The sequence below is a fragment of the Phoenix dactylifera genome, chromosome 2 (genome assembly GCF_051530095.1).
Source record: "Phoenix dactylifera cultivar Ajwa chromosome 2, Ajwa_hap1_PhDact_Kaust_v1.1, whole genome shotgun sequence".
NCBI classification, from domain to species: domain Eukaryota; kingdom Viridiplantae; phylum Streptophyta; class Magnoliopsida; order Arecales; family Arecaceae; genus Phoenix; species Phoenix dactylifera.
In genome coordinates, this window is record NC_143191.1 from 53,725,029 (window position 1) to 53,742,470 (window position 17,442).

Genomic DNA, 17,442 nt, shown 5'->3' on the forward strand with positions numbered 1-17,442 from the left:
TATTTGTGTAGGTAAGTGCTGTGACTGCTTCCTCTTAGACAAATCTTTAGTTTCATGTGAAGAGTTTTAGTCGGCCTTTCTTCTCTGCATGTTTGAAAGCTCAGTGCAGCAGGAACGTCCCAGTGTATCACAGGATTAGTTTCGAAGACCACCAACCTGTGCCATGTATGATCATAGACAATAAGCCTTGTTTATTGTTCGGTGGTTGCGGGTATTTTGACAGGGTTCTCACCACCATATGTCGAAGTGGATCATTTGCAACTGTTAGAATCCAAAGGCTAGCTGAACGGTCAAATGGAAAAATAGGTGAATGGCTGAATCTGAAAGGGTTCTAATCCATGCGGGGCTTACTGATCTAAAACATAGATAAGTGACCACCCAAGAAAATGACAACACAAGTTAACACCTCTGCTAAAATTCCACCACAAGAAATTCATGTTACACATGTATTCAAAATTTCTTGGTCTCCAACCAATATTTTAGCTGATTCATTTGATTCGTGGAAGACTTGTGGTTCGTTATATACTTAGCTTTGCAAAAGCCTATATGACCTATAATCTACTAGAAACTCCTCATAAGTTAGCACCCAGATTTTATCAAGATTATAAATAAAACTAAGATATGCCGTACAGGTCTAAACCGGACGGCATGGAGCTTACTGTACCGGTCTGAAACAGTACTCAGTACGGGTGGTATACTGATACTCGATATGTCCAAAAAATTCTATATTATATCGATACTATACTAATATAGTACCGATCTAGAATCCGGTACCGAAACAGCAAACTTAGAATAAAACAATATCCTTTCATTACATCAACTAGTTTTTTTGATCATTTAATGTATGTATTACTGTCTGCAAGGAAGGGTTAACCCGGTTCAGTCGGTCCAAGCTCTGAACCTGGACCGGACAATTTTTTTTCCTTTCCCGCGCACAGCGCGCCGCTTTATAACGCAGCACGAGAGAGAGGGAGAGAGAGCGAGCGCGAAATGGAGATTGAGAGAGCACGGCTTCTAAGCTTGGCATTGGATTTTGGATTCGACGAGGAGGTCGCAAAGCACTGCTTGGATCGGCTCGTCGATCTCTACGGTATAGCTGGATCAAAACCCTAATCTTTACCTCCCCCTCCTTCCATTTGCTTTGATCTCCCGTCCTCTTTTAGGGCTTAATTACTCGTGGCCTCCTCCAATCATCTCATTCCCCTTAAATTGTATTTCTGATCGAAAAGATTAAGTGCCGAAAAAAACCGCGGAATCAAGAAAGATGGACTCAATTGCTTTGTGCTTCTTACTTGCATCTTTTTGTTTTTGATGCTTGGTAAATTAGGTTAGTTTGGTACAGAATGAGATTATTGGTGATAATCTGTTAGAACTTCTTTTGATGTGGTTTCTTGGGAACCTGAGATTGTGATTAATGTTTTAGATGTTAAAAGTGACAAAGGCAATGATAAAATTATTGAGACATTATAAAGGTTATATTCTAACAAATTCCTCTTCAAAAATTTGGAATTTTTCTGAATATTGCTATTTGTCTTATGACCATGCGGCTATGAGATGCTGGGTCAAAATGCTAGCTTTTCTTTTTTTTTCTCTTTTTTCAGTTCGGTGGGGTTAGTATTCTCAACTGACATGCATAAAAGATGTAAAACTGTGGCATTTACGTCAACTCCTATGCTATTCTGCAATTTGACTTACCTTTTTGTTATGCTCATTTGTTTTTTATTGTTTGAATGTAATGGGAGCACCCAAAAGTATGCAAAGGAGGGGAAAGTTTTATAAAAACCACATTCTTATAAAGCTGCAATCTCTTATTCAGAAGGTGGAGTCCTTTATGCATATATTCTGTTTTAAGGAGTGGTCTAGTCAGGTGTTTGGGTCAACAAAGGAGCCCTTCAGGTGTTTGATCGGGCCACTTTATATGATTTCTATAAAGAATAGTATTGGTTGGTTAGAGAAGGGCAGGCAGCCAACAATAATATGGTCTTTGAGGGATGTATTGGGCTACTTTTGTGTCCTAATTCAAATCATTGATTAGGATTAGTAATAGAAGGTCTAATATCAGTTGTAGGTTGAGGGAATACCAGTATTAAGATTCTATTTAAGAGTCTCGGTATCTCTCCGTATGGGGTTGAATAGGAATTTGTAACATTGTTAATGATTATTTTGTAACTTAATAGGCATCCTTTTCTAGCGTAAACCACTGTTTGGTCATGCTATTCTTGTTTATTGGAGAAGTGATCTTTCTATGGATAAAGGAAGGTTTTTTTGGCTAAAAAAAGATTGTTTGTCAACTGAAATGAAATAAAATCATCACCACCATTCATCTCTCATTTTTGTTTCTTCCTCAAGAACTTAATTAGGAGATGCCATGTCAGAGGGTCATGTGGAGAAGTGATCTTTCTACAGATAAAAGTACAGGTTATTTTAATAAAAAAGATTGTTTTCATCTGAAATGAAATAAAATTTCATCATCATCATCCATCTCTCATTTTTTATTTCTTCCTCCATAACCTTAATAGGTGGGGATGCCATGTCATAGGGTCGTGTAGATTGTTGTGTAATTAACATTTAGCTACCTAAGAAAAGAGGACCCCTGGTTGAAAGAGTGATTTACAGCAAATAATAGCTACACCCAAGATGAAGTTCAAGAGCTAAAATATTTTATTTGAAACAAAGTATTGTATTCCATAAACTAGGCTTCTAGCGCTTATGGTCACAAATTGGCTGAGGCCATCGTCTTTTTATGCATTTGAGACACTCTTAACGATGGACACTGTATAGTAAAAAATCCAGAATTTTTTATGTGCTTAGAATCATGAGTTATTCTTTTAATAGTTAAATAATAGTTAATTTTATTCGTGGTGTAGGAGAGGATGGTAAGGAATTTGTCACTGTTGAGCACTGTGGTGATGATTTTCTGGCTGCATTGGCTGATGCTGTGCAAGAAGATTGGGATGATTTGCAAGCTATTGAATCTGAAGCTTTTGGAGCTTTACATGACATATTGGGAGAAGGTGTTTCAAATGATAAGGAAACAGAGAATGGGGTTGACTTGGGAAATGTTGTGATGGGTAAAGGAGATTCATCTGGACACCAGGGCCAAGAAGAGTTGGATAAGTTGAATAGCAGTGATGACTCTGATTTGGAAGTCTTGAGCCAGAAGAATACAAGTCCTGATCCTTCCTACAGCTTTCATAAAAATAAAAGTCATAAAATCTGTCAAAGTGTGGGTAAACGAACCTCAAGGTTACAAGTAAGCTACTCTTCTTCATCTGCTTACAGTAATGCTTATGAATTCTCTTGTTATTCTGAACTTTATTATGGTTTTATTTCAAGGATTTTTCTCGACCAGCCCCATCATATCCTGGTGCAGGGATTTTTTCTGATGCATTTCAAAATGGACATGAAACTCTATGTTATGAGGAGCTGCATGCTATGGATGATATTGAATTGGCAAATGCTGTAATATTTGGCAACAGAGCTTTTCGATCTCTACAGTATCAAGCTTGTAAAGCAGCAATTGAGAACAGAGACTGCTTTGTTCTTATGCCCACTGGTGGGGGTAAAAGTTTATGTTACCAGGTTAAACCCTTTCTATATTTTAACAGTGTCATTTCATTACAGGCTTTAGACCAGTTCAATGATGCTTCTTAATGCATTTTCACAGTTCACGTAAAGCCTTGTTAACTTATTATGAAGAGAATGTCTTGTGGTGATGTATGGTTGCAGAAGGACTTTCTTGTGCAAAATTCCTTAGTCATATAAGTTGTTGGAATTCAAAGAGGAGTTTCTACTCATTTAAATTGGAAAATACATCTGTTTCTTTGTTTTTTTCAGTTACTGCCTATTTATGTTGAATGGGTTTGAGATATTAATTAAATATTTAGGGCCACTGAAAGCCATAAGAATGTGATCTACAATTTCCAGCAACCTTTGCTAACACTTGCATGTAATCTACAGCTCCCCGCAACTCTACATCCAGGTGTCACTGTTGTTGTATGCCCTTTGCTGTCACTTATTCAGGACCAGATCATTACACTGAATATTAAGTATGGGATACCTGCAACTTTTTTGAATTCGCAACAGACTGCTTCACAGGCATCAGCAGTCATCCGAGTGTTGAGGTAAGGATCCTGTTATGTTAGACTCTCATAATAGTACTATAGATGATATTGTCCTGATAAAAGCTGTCTATTGGAAATGGCATGTTCTAAAGTTTGATAATGTCTAAGAGGCTAAGAATGTGAATGCGGTGTAAGATGTCTAGTGATTTTAACAAGTTGGCATACATGGTTACAATTTTATATTATTGAGTTCATGACTTTTTTACCAAATTGATCTTCTAATTTTTACGAATAATTAGTAACCAACCATTCAAGAATTTACAAATGTCATGATTAGTCTTTAGAAATGCCCATTACTTACGAGGGAATCATCATTTTCTAAATAATGGTTTTTTCTAAGAATATTATTGATTATTCTTTGTTGTTTTCAGCTCCTAATGCATGTTGTTTTTGAACGCACTTGAATTTTTTACATTGTATATTTTTAATTCTTGAAAACAAGGTTCACAATCATGATGTCGAGTACCATACTAGTCCGGTACCAAGTCACGATGATACACACCTGTAGGGTACTGGTTCATTATTTTTTTGACTTGTTTTGTTTTGTCAATTTTTTGGTTGTTATGGTTATTTTAAGGTTTAGGGATCTTGAAATTGTGATTTTAAGATCGTTCTGATATTATTTTTACTACATATTGGTCCCAAGAAACCATTTGATTTCTTAATGTACACAATTGTAGTTAACAAAAATAGATGTTGTTAGCTTGAAAATACATGTATCAGATAGATTTGAATTACAAAACTGATATCGACTCCTCTGTGGAATGTCTATGCTGCTTGTAGACATCGGGATCTTGTTCATTGTCAAGGATGCGGTTAGAATTGTAAGTTAATACTCCCTAAAAAAATTATGCTATAGCTTATCTTCAGGGTTCGAGAAATGGCCAAGGATGTTTCTTACAGGATGGAACTTTTTAGTTTGTGGATGAATTTAACTCATGCAATAGGAGTAATACGGAGTTGCCAAATGCCATTTTGCATTAATAGGCTTTTCTTAATAGATCCATATTTCTGATGTATCATTGTAGTGGGCAATTAGGATGCTCCAATATGATGAGTCATCAATATGTGGTGGATGTGTGATAACAATATGAAGGTTCTTGATGTTTATTTTAATTATCAACGATTGTTGGCTCTTTTCTAGTTCAAAATTTTGTTGATAGGCAGTTAGATCCATAGTTTAAAAAACTCATCAAGTCAACTAAAACTCGGTCGAGTTAACTTAAGCAAGTCTTTGAGCTGACTCGATGGGAGGCTTGGCTTGTATAAAACTCAGATTTTGAAGCAATCTTGACTTGGCTAACTCCCCGGGCAACTTGATAATCAGACCGAGTTGCTTGACTCAATTGAGTCTTATACACTGACTATAGTCCATTTCAATACCATCTTCTTTCAAATTATCATCCCAAGCAAGTCTTGGAGTATGCCCTTTAGTATATGAAGTGTGAAATTACGACAACACAAATTAAATGTGAAGGGTTGGGGCTTCTATTCATCACTCACACCAAAACTACATTGTTCAAAATTCTCTGACCCATCTCCGCAACCCCGTCATTCTCAATTCCTATCGTGCATTGAGAGGGTTTTGCTGGCCACCACTCCTAGCACTCAACAAAACATACAATAGTAGTTGATATCAGTCAGAAGTCCGGTGTTTGGGAATTGTTCAGCGAGGTTAAGAAATTCGGAATTTGGAAAAATCTGGTAAATTTGGTAAAATTCGGAAAAGATATGGCATATTTATTAAAAATAAATATTCATATTCATATAATATAATATATAATATACTATATAATATAATATATAGTATGGTATATAATACAACATATAGTATGGTATAGCATAATATAATATCAATATACTTCATTAGATTCATAAATAACATTTAATATATACTATCATACAATATATTATATAAAATTGTTATACATAATATATATTAATATAATATACATAATTGATTCCAATTTAGATAAAGGGGATTTTTGAAAGAAGAAAAAGTGATGAGATGAGATTATGGTTTGTGAACCAGGCAAGCTTGGGAATGATTACTAGAAGAACAGAAAGATGGAAAATAAAGAATTAAGAGTAACGAGAGTGAGAGAATGCTAAAAAAGGTTAGAGCATAGCCTAGCTTTTAATGCTGCCTTTTTGTTAGAATTTAATGTGTCCTTTCCAGAAAAGGCAGCGTTTCCAATTTCAAGTCAAAGGCTCCCCATGCTCGAGCCTAGTTTTCTTGTGACAGCTGCCTGCTTCAGGATCTCGAAGCATGAGCTGGGGTTGTTTTCCGAAATGGAGGGTGTTTATCAAGCAAACAATATATTCACTGATTCATGTTTTATTTGTGAATATCACAAATTTTATGATATATTCACGATGCATTTGCGAACCAACTTCTTTGCAGAACTATTGATTTAAGCTATCAACTACGGATTGTTCACAAATTTTTCAAAAATTCAGTGAATTTTGTAACTATGGTTGATAGCATGTAAAATAGTTATTGGTATTTCTTTTTTTATTTTAATTATTAATTAATTATGATTGTATGCTAACAATAAATTATATATTTAGGGTTCTATATGCCCATGTATATAAATATCTCTATTTATGTTCTTAAAAATCACTACCAATACCACATATTTATAGTTAATAATATATGTTATATATACATGTGTGTATATTATCGAGTTGATGTTCAAGACTCACTAGGTGCTTGGCTGAGCATTTGAATCGACGCGACTCAGCTAACTTTTGAGTCGAGTTGAACTTTTGAGTTCTAAACTATGTTTAGCTCATCAGCTATCCATAGAGCAACAAGGACAAAGTTGAGAACTGCAGCACCAAAATTTATTGAACTGTAAATTTTGATGATAAAATGATATAGTTTATTTTTAGACAAATAAATCTTCTTTGCTTAAACCATCTGCCATTCTGTGTACAGAAAAAATATGCCCTCATGCAAACTCTTGTACATCACTCCTGAAAGGATAGCTGGGAACTTATCATTTCTGGATATCCTAAGAAGCTTATACCAGAAGGTAGTTGTTTGACTCTAAAAAAGTAATTTGACACTTATTTCATTCATAACTTATGAATTTTGCATTTCTTGGTGGAAATAGTGTCAAAAAGAAGGCCTAATTATGATTGTCTGACAGGGTCTGCTTGCAAGATTTGTAATTGATGAAGCACATTGTGTTAGGTAAGATCTTTGTGATAGGTATTTATTGTAAGAAACCATCTCTTTTTAAGTGTTACTCATGTTCGGACCAAATATATATAGTGTAGGCAGATTTTTAACTATTCTGACTCTGCTTTCTGGTCTTTTGTTTCCCAGTCAATGGGGACATGACTTTCGCCCAGACTACAGAGGACTAGGATGCCTCAAGCAGAAATTTCCTCGGGTTCCTGTTATGGCATTAACTGCAACTGCAACCAAGTCTGTGCAGAAGGTAGGCATACATTTATTTATTTTTAATTCTCTTTTAAATTTGATTAACAGGCAGTGATCTTGAATCTGATGGTGACATATGCAGGACATCTTGAATACTTTAAGAATTCCTAATGCTTTAGTGCTTGAGACAAGCTTTGATAGACCTAACTTGAAGTATGAGGTTGTTGCTAAAAGCAAAGATTCACTGAAGCAGCTAGGGCAATTGTTAAAAGATCATTTCAGTAATATGTGTGGAATTGTATACTGTCTCTCAAAAAATGAATGTGTGGATGTTGCCAAATATTTGAATGAAAAGTGTAAGATAAAAACAGTATACTACCATGCTGGTTTAGCAGCTCGTCAGAGAATTGCTGTTCAAAAGAAATGGCATACTGGAGAAGTCCATGTTGTCTGTGCAACCATTGCATTTGGAATGGGGATAGACAAAGCAGATGTTGTGAGTACAGCTAAAAGTTGTTTCTTAAAAAATGCTAAATTGTCGAATCTGCTTTGTTCTCATATTTTTTGCAATTCCTATTTTATCATGGCAGCGTTTTGTTATCCACAATACGATGTCAAAATCAATTGAAAGCTACTATCAGGAATCAGGGAGGGCAGGAAGAGATAATCTTCCAGCGGCATGCATTGCTCTGTACCAGAGAAAAGATTTCAGTCGAGTTGTATGCATGTTACGGAGTGGACAAGGTTTTAAGAGCGAAAGCTTTAAGAAAGCCATGGGTCAAGCAAAGAAAATGCAAGAATATTGTGAACTGAAGGTATCCTAACTTCTCATTTTTTTGTTATTTGACACAATCATGTGTTTTTTTCCTACTATAGGTTCACTGAAGTACAAATTTGTAATTCCTTTTTCAGTTTTTGTTCGATTTTGCAAACATCTTGCACATGTTTGTAGTTCATTCCTATTTGGTTTTCCTAATGTCATCATTTTTCTTTATTTTAAAGTGTATGAGTAAGAGTCTAGGAGAAGAGTAAAAAGAATGAGAACAATTATGAAATCAATTTTTAACGATGCCACTCCTGATGGGTGAATCCAGAGTCTCATTATCTTCATGTAATAATATGAGAATAACTGATGCCTTACTTGAAGTTCGTGCTTTATTAGCTGGGTTTGCAAGATCCCATTGTTCAGTGACACTCCAGATGATATTTGAAGAATAGCAAAGTTTCTTACAGTGGTTTAGATAGTGATACTAAGGAGGCTGCTGATAGCAAGAAGTAAAAACATTGCCATCCTTGCTAGTTTTGGTCTACCACTTGGAGACTGATGCCAAACCAGCTATATTTGTCAGCTGCTTTTTATGAGAACATCTCCTGGTCTGTGTTGTATGGGTTGCAATACTGCTTGGTTGTAGTACAGTAACATAGCTGGGAAAGACTGGCATCATACCTGATTTTAATATAGGATCCCTGAATATACCTCAACCCAAGTGTCGTGTGAAATATTGGTAATTGGTAGTGAGGGAGTCACCTTTTTTTTCTAAATGTGTTTTATAATAATCAGAAAATGTCATTGATGGCTTGGCAATATAAAAGAAAAGCTAGGCAATTGCTAAAGTAGAGGATCAATGAGAGGTAACACCATGCTTTCTCAAGGTTGTAGATTTCTCTGTGCCAGTGGTCATTTTATCTGTACTGGACAGGTCAGTATCAAGCTCTTGCAGGGATTGGGTTTACAAGTATGAATTAGAGTGCAACTTTTCATTACACTATCATCAACTAAACAGGAAGAATCTCTGCAAGACTTTTCCTTTTTCCACATATTTTTAGGAGTTTGAGTCCAGAATTTAAATATGCATTCAAAGGATTCTTATTCCTCAAATCTGTACGTTACGCTATATCAGTAGGACTGCCTCAATTTGGTCCTTTGATCCCCTTTTTGTGCCTTGGAGAGGAATCTGGGTCCTATATCAAACTTTGCAATGTTCCCTCTTAAACCAAACTATCTCTAAGTGTAGATATGAGTTGCTCCTTTGTTAAATGATCTTAAGATGCAGCAAATTAAGTTGGTCTGACAGACGCCAACTAGACTTCCAGTGTTCTGGCAAGCTCTTCTTTTGCCTAAGTGGATGGCCAAGGAATCATACCAGTTTGTGGGATATTTACATTAGGTTAATAAAGAATTCTGAAATATCCATTAATATTTCCAGTTTAGTTTTATCAACCTAGAATTGTGCTTAGCCAACCTCCCTTTAATGGGAAAAGGCTGGGATGGTGATGATGCGTATTTGTATGCCACGGAAGATTGATTAGTCAGACATATTCAAGTAATGCCATTGTCAGCGTTTTATATAAGAATAGTTCTTTTGACTCTTAAACATTGTTCATGCAGACACCTGTACAGATGAAGACTTGTACATACATGTGCACATGATATATTGTTTGTTAAGAGTCAGTGCTACATATGTGCTGCTGATCAGACTAATTGAATCTATGCTATTGTGTGTTTTTTGTGGGTCCACATTCAGGCATTAAAAAGATTGATGTTGAGACATTTGCTGCTTACGCTTGCTCATGCTACGCCACTGAGTTCAATATTGCTTACATGTGAAAGATTATCTATGAAATAGCGTGTCTGCATATATCTTTATTGCGAATCTTTTACATTGTGAATTTTTGTTCATGTTTCAGACTGAATGTCGGAGGCAAACACTTCTAGAGCATTTTGGAGAGCTTTTCAACAGGCATGGCTGCATGTCTGGTCCCAGTCCCTGTGATAACTGCTTGAAGATGTCTGGATGAATCTATCTACTCTGATTATTTGTATGCATTCATCAATAGTCCAATTAATTTCTATATGATCCTTCCTCTACAATTCTTTTACCAACCAACCCTAGACTCCCCGCCTCCTCCCCCCCCCCCCCCCAACCAAAAAAAGGAAAATAAATAAAAAATAAATAAACTGGATATATGTTGTCCCTGCAGCTGAGAGATTGAACTGTTTTAACTTGAAGCTGTGGCCATTACATTTTCAGAGATTTGTATTTGGAGGCTGGTATAGAATAGGTGGTGATTGTGGACCTGGGGCTTGAAAATCTTGGCATCAGAACATCACATATCAGGTTTTTTTGCTTTTTGAAATTAATTTTATATATTCAGCATATCATCTTAGACTTTTGGACAGCCATAGTGATTGTTTTTCTTTTCCAGTCATGTTTAAATAAACAACAAACTCACTTCTATCAATTTGCCCTTGATTTTATTGATCATACTTTGTCATTGCTTCCTATCTAATGCCAAAATTGAGTCCTCCCACATGGTAATGTGTTTCAGGCGCCTACGATAACTTCTTCATCGATCTTAGTGCACCCTGATTCTAGAGATAATTTGGTTGTGCGCGCATCTTGATATCATCTCCGGTTTCACATCCTCTGTTGCTAATCGTTTAGTTGAAATAAGAGTCTCTAGCATTATTCTTACCCGAAAACCTCTAGAATTTATGAATCCAGCATTCAGTTCAAATCCTAAAATATAGGTATCTTAATTGTAAAGAACTGGGGATCATGGATTGTTCTTTCTATATCCAATTCCTTTTTCTCAGCCATACCTGATGGTTGGAGGTGTAGCATATTCTCGTGCAGCTAAGATATTAATAAGAGGGGGAAAAAGGATGATGAAATGATGAGAATTATCATCATAGCCTTGCCACCTTTCGTCAAATTAAGAAAAAAAATTACATCTGCGAAAAATAACACAAGAAAATTGAAACAATATTTATTTCCTTAAACAATTTTCTTCGACGGTCTAGTCGTCTTGATCACTGCAGGAGTCCAAGCATTGGAGCCTCATCTGCTCATAGAACCTTGCAATGAACTCCTCAGCTCTCATGTCGATCGAATGCGAGGCTCCGCTCTCATCGGTGGCATCCTCCTCGTCATCGCCGGCCTTGCTCTTGTCGAGTGCTTGGAGGTCCTCTGCGGAGGCATAGCGGCTTATGCCTTCATCCGAGCAGCCTGGTGATGGTGGTGGGAGGGGTGTGTCATGAAACAATTCATGCTCGACCAGCTGCGCTCGTGGCAACAAAGATGGGCTGCATTCGAGCGGGTGGAGGTGGAGGGGGCGCATGCCACAGAGGAGGCTCCTCCAGATGCTGCGAGTTTCGGCCGGAGAATCGGGAGCGTTCGCATGGATGTGGGCCTTCTTGTCTGGTTGGCGATGGCGGCGGATTGTCAAGAGGGTGGCTCGGAAGAGGTTCCAGCGGCTGCACTTCTTGGATGGTGGTACATGAGGAGGAGGGACAGAATTGGTGGTGGTGGTGGTGGTGGTGGTGGTACTGGTTAGAATGCCATCATTCTCTTCTTTCTCCATGAAGGAGAGAAAGAAGAGAGATGGGTCCCCTAGGCCTTGGAGGCCTTCTCCTCGATTGTGAGGCCCGAGATAAACATGGGGGAGGAGAGAGTTTATATATGGTTAGCATATGTTGTGAAGGAATGGTCTGCATGCATGCATGCATGGGTGGTTTGGTTTGAAATGCACGTCGCTACGGTTGGAAGGTGGCCTGTGAAGAATATTTTTTGGTAAAAGATTTCTAATGATGAAGTTACCCTTGGGATGATTTGGTCTACTTGATGGTTTATGGTACATTGAGTAATATGGATGGGCATATGTGGGAATTGGATGATTGCTGGTTCTCCTCTCAATGGTTGGGGGAACTACATCGGTGGAGGAGAAGCTGTGGTTCTCCACCTCTCTCTCTCTCTCTCTCTCTCTCTCTCTCTCTCTCTCAAGTGACAGAGGTGGCAAAAATTGACCCAGCCAGAAACAACCAGACACTATTTAGATTAGTGCTTATAGTTAGGGTTGATACAGGTCATTTTCGACATAAGTTTAATGCCGGTCAAACTTTCGTCCCGATCTCAGGTTAAGGGTAGAGGCTTATTGAGATTAAGATAACTCATATTGAGTCAGGACCTTGATAAGGATTTTTTTTTTGAATGGTTTATTTTCCTTATATTAGCTGTTTAATTGGAAATGAATCACTAGGAATTGCAAAGATCAAGTTAATCATATTGAGTCCATGTAAATTAGATTAGAGTAGAGGCAATGTGGGTCAAATTGGATTATGGGTGTCGACGTGGGTCAAGGGATATCCACTCAATGTCGGATCGGTTCTGTGCTAAGATTTTCTATATTGTTGTCCTAACTTGACCTAACCCGAACCCAACCTTTTGCCACCCCTATATCAACATAATCTTGAATAATATTTAAAAATATATGTATAACAATTATTATCAAGTATTAAGACTGCACTTGCTTAGGGAATAAAGAAAGAACAAAAGTCTTTTAAATCTTAATATATTTATTCCTTTTTTTATCCAAACACTTATTTGAACACATGAATTGAATTAGTAAAATAGATTTTTAAAAAAAGTTTATACACAATAAATGCTTTTCCTTTTCTCTTGTTGACTTATTTGTCTCACCTAATCCAGGAATAATATACCCCTGAGAATGAAGCTCGTCACGCTTTGCTCTTCCTTTTCTCAAAACAAGTTCCTAAGAAAAGATGGAATAGCTTAATATTTTTCTCCCTCCAACTTACTCCAATTAATGAGCAAATTCAGACCTTTTATTCTAGGAAATGTAACTTAGACTTATTTTGATTTGTTAGTCCCCCTTTCATTATCAAATTTCAAAATAATCTTTTTCTTGTAAAATTTATATTATAATAACAAGGAATGACAAAAAAATATGACAACTAGGAGAATTTATATTATTTACAACAATGTCTAATATGAAAAAGAATCTTTCATCCAAACTAACATGCCATTATTACCCCCACACATCCACACTTGCTGATGCATTTCATAATTTCCATATGCTGCATCTTAAGTCCTAACAGCAAAAAAAAATAATAATAATAATTGCGGTCCTTCTTATCTAATTAATGAGAAAATCCAGTATTCTTTAATAATAAATGATAATTACAGTTTTAATTGGTTTTCTAGCATAGTATCATAAACTTCTATGACGCACTCATGTCTCCACATCCTTATTCTAATACCGTAATAATAAAACAAATTGAAGTCATAATTGCTATTCAACATGAGAACATTGGTGTAGTTAGTCTCTAGTTGGATGATATTGATCATTTTGTCTTACGCATTACAAAATAATCATGTTTCGAACATGGGAATTGTCGGTGTATATGAACCGAAATTGACACCATTAATTGATTATTTTTCATTCTTGCATGGCCACCGTCAATTGACATTGTCCATTGATTGTTTAATATTCTTGTATAGCCACTGTGAATTATAAATAGGTGGGCTCTCTTGTACTTGTTGGAATACACAAAAGTATTCTCAAAAATTCTTCTCTCTTCCCTCCCCCCGTTTTCACAGGAATGATTTTGTGATGGGATTGAAAAGGAGGATTAACGTTCTTTTCCTCTCCAAGCATTTTGACTTTGTAACCAGTTCTCCCTCTGACTATTGTGAAGCTTCTGCTTGTCTCTGCATATTGGTGTTTGCTTAAAGAATTAGGACTCTTTTTTTTCATTCATCAAATGTTATATATAGTATCTAGAATTTTCATCCATATATACTATATGGTTGAGATATTCATTGATGTTTGAGCTGGAGAATCTTGTATCATCAATCTATCAATTAGCTCCCATAGCATCTATTCTCAGGAAAATACTTTGGGGTGCCCATTAAGTGAATGCAAAAAAATTGTTCAAACCTATTAATACTGAATTTAACATATATATACATACATACATACATACATACATACACACACACACACACACACAGATATATATATAGGGGTCGCGAGTTAGCCCATGAGCACGGGTGAGCATGGCAATTTGATTAGATGAGATGCAATTTAGTGTGCTTCAGATGTACGAGAATGACATTGCTCGCATTTGTTTGACGTAGTAGTCCGAGCCTAGCTTGGCATAATTTTAAGTCATGCAAAAAGGCCACTGCACACCATGCAACTAATATAGAAGGCACTTTAACCAGGTTTAAGATGCCTAGAAAAAAATAAAACGAAAGAAAGATGGCAATGAAACTTTCATAATATATGGAATGTATTATGTGTATTGACAAATTTGAATATTCTTATGTGCATTAGATATCATAGGTTCATAACCTGCCATCCCCTCTCCCGTAACAAATACAATGTATGATTGCAAATTTGGATTACTCATGCATGAATTCATTAGCAAACCCAATAATATGATATCTAATTCATTTGATTGGACCGAGACATAGCTAGGCAAATAGTAAGATTGGCTTGATATATATAGAGAAAGAGAGAGACTTGGCTATGCTCGAGTGGATTTCCACTCAGATCTATATTGGATGATAGGAGATCCACATCGATGATCGGAGATGTTAGATGTATTTTACTAGCTCTAAATTATTTGTATACTAAGAATCATATGATTTGGAGATCCTTAACTTGTGCATCAAATAACATAACTTTTAACTATAAATAGTTTAAAGGTAGTGGATCACATCTAACATCTTGAATCATCAATGTCGGACTTTTACTGTCCAATATAGATCTGATCGGATATAAGTGAAGATCCACTTGAGTGTAGCCAAGTCCAACTCTCTCTATATATTATCCACAAAATCAAACTCTTCACTATTTTCTTTTTCCAGACCCAAAACCTAATAAAATTTCACAGAATAAGAGGACAAGATGAAAAAGAATGGAGGTTACAAATAATATACGTACATTTCAAAAACTTTCTCTAGAGCATATTTTGCAGCCAATATCATTCCATGCGCTCCCACCACTACAAGAAACTTGAACATTTGCGACGCTTTTTTTGGCTATTAGCGACGCTTTTAAGCGTCGGTAGAAACCATCCCGACGCTTTACAAAGCGTCGGTAAAGCGTCGCCTATGCTACAGTGGAAAAAACATTTTCCGACGCTTTCAAAAGCGTCGCTCTTTACCGACGCTTTAAAGCGTCGCTAATTACCATTTGCCAAGAAAATTACCATTGGCGGTCTGCATCTTCTCCTCCATTCCATGGTGCTGATGGAACACAAAGAGAAATATAAACAACCTCCCCGATCGGTATCTTCATTCCATTCATGCAGAGTGGTTGGGTTTGGCTATATAAACAGTTTTTTCTTTTTCAGATCCGCTGATGTGGGACTAAAATGAGGTGGTTTTTTAGCTTCCGACGACGCATTTAACGACGCTTAAAAGCGTCGTTATTTAACAACGCTAAAAAGCGTCGTTAAAAGCGTCGTCAATTACATATTATCTTTGACGACGCTTTTAAAAAGCGTCGGCAAATGTTGACGGGAAAAAATTTTTGCCGATGCTTGGAATAAGCGTCGGCAAATAAGAGTTGGAAATTTTCTTTTTTGGTGTAGTGCACAGTCGCCAAATCCACGAGTCACCAAATTGGATGAAGAACTCTAGAAAATTGGATCACATAACTAAACTGCTTTCTTGTGTAGAAGCTTATGCACCTGTTATTACGTTAAAAAAAAATGCTTTTGGGATATTCTACAGAATTTGTGCTATCAAGAAGGTAAGAGACATTGATCATATTCTGACCTTCAAAGCTTCCCATGCCACAGCATGTGCCTCTGGTGTCTGTATTTGAAGAAAAGAGACCCAGAATAAGGCATATTAATTTAAAAAGTTTAACACCAGGCATCCTTTGTTGAAAATGGCCAGTAAAATTTATAGTTTGCACTTTCATCTTCGAGGTCAGATGCCGCAATCCATTGAATTGATGGTCTCAATGAGCAAGAAACATAGGCATGTAGAAGGGCATGCCATGTGAAGTACGACACTATTAAAATCACCACTTATCCCAAAAGCTTAAGCTGATAGGATGAGGTAGATTTATTTATATATTTTATATTTTCTTACACTGCTCATCACATATTAAAATCACCATTTGTCCCAAAAGCTTAAATTGATATAATGAGGTAGATTTATTTATATATTTTATATTTTCTTACATGGCACAAAAGATACAATTAGACATCACTTTCAACCTCAGTAGTCTTAGATCAAATGACGGCTATATTCTACAAAGCTGTTAATGAAGAACCCTTTCCAGATAAAATTTGTGAAGCTGAGAAGAAACGAGAATGAAGATAAACACAGTTGTTGCTCGTTTATGTGGTTTACGTCACGCCCCGGACCCGGATCCGTGACACGACCGTACTATTGCCGACTTCCGCCCACATGCAAGGGTAACAGGTAGCCAATAGTAGTCAAACTTTCATGTATTAAAATAAGTGCAGTACAACCTTTAAGGCTGATACAAAATACAAAACTTCTATATTGTTTATGTATACAAAAGTGTGTGTGTTTCACCCAAAAATAAAGTAGCCCTGTTGCAAAAGAAAAATACGTCTGATGGCGATCACTGGTGAGGATCTGAAAGAAAAATATAAACAAACGGATATGAGCTACACGGCTCAGTAACTAATCCTGCATAATCTTATCAGATCAACTAAAATGCTAAACATGTTTAAACAGGATTTGAGAAGATGACATGTATATTATCTAACAATTTATCATGACAAAATATTTATGCTGAGTAAACAAATCAATATTTTATGTCAACAAGAATTATTCATAAGAATATACATATGAAAAACCGTGCCCTCGACATGCCGTGGTCCATACCCTCGGATGCTACTGCGAAGTCATTCTCGGCCACTGGCGGGGCCAGCTCAGTTATTAGTCATCCACTGGCGGGGCCGGCTCAGTCATTCTCGACCACTAGCGAAGCCGGCTCAGTTACATTCGATCAGTAGCATCTTTGAGCCCATTTATAGTACCTCTTGGCTAGATAAAATTTGCTATACTAACTTGCATGCAGGATTAAAATATCAGCATAATTATGGTGCATGCATGACCATAATTCATGAGA

General features: G+C 36.6%; 1 protein-coding gene across 1 annotated transcript; it reads left to right on the top strand.

Annotated features, from left to right (window-relative positions):
• Window positions 1–878: 878 nt before the first annotated feature.
• On the top strand, window positions 879–10,352 carry RECQI1 (RECQ helicase l1). The gene is made up of 10 exons (XM_088716984.2): window positions 879–1,090; window positions 2,868–3,253; window positions 3,337–3,582; window positions 3,961–4,124; window positions 7,066–7,162; window positions 7,280–7,323; window positions 7,459–7,573; window positions 7,658–8,011; window positions 8,106–8,330; window positions 10,204–10,352. Exons 1-10 carry the CDS (start codon window positions 991–993, stop codon window positions 10,312–10,314), a joined length of 1,842 nt encoding a protein of 613 aa, XP_088573110.1. The 5' UTR covers window positions 879–990; the 3' UTR covers window positions 10,315–10,352.
• Window positions 10,353–17,442: the final 7,090 nt, after the last annotated feature.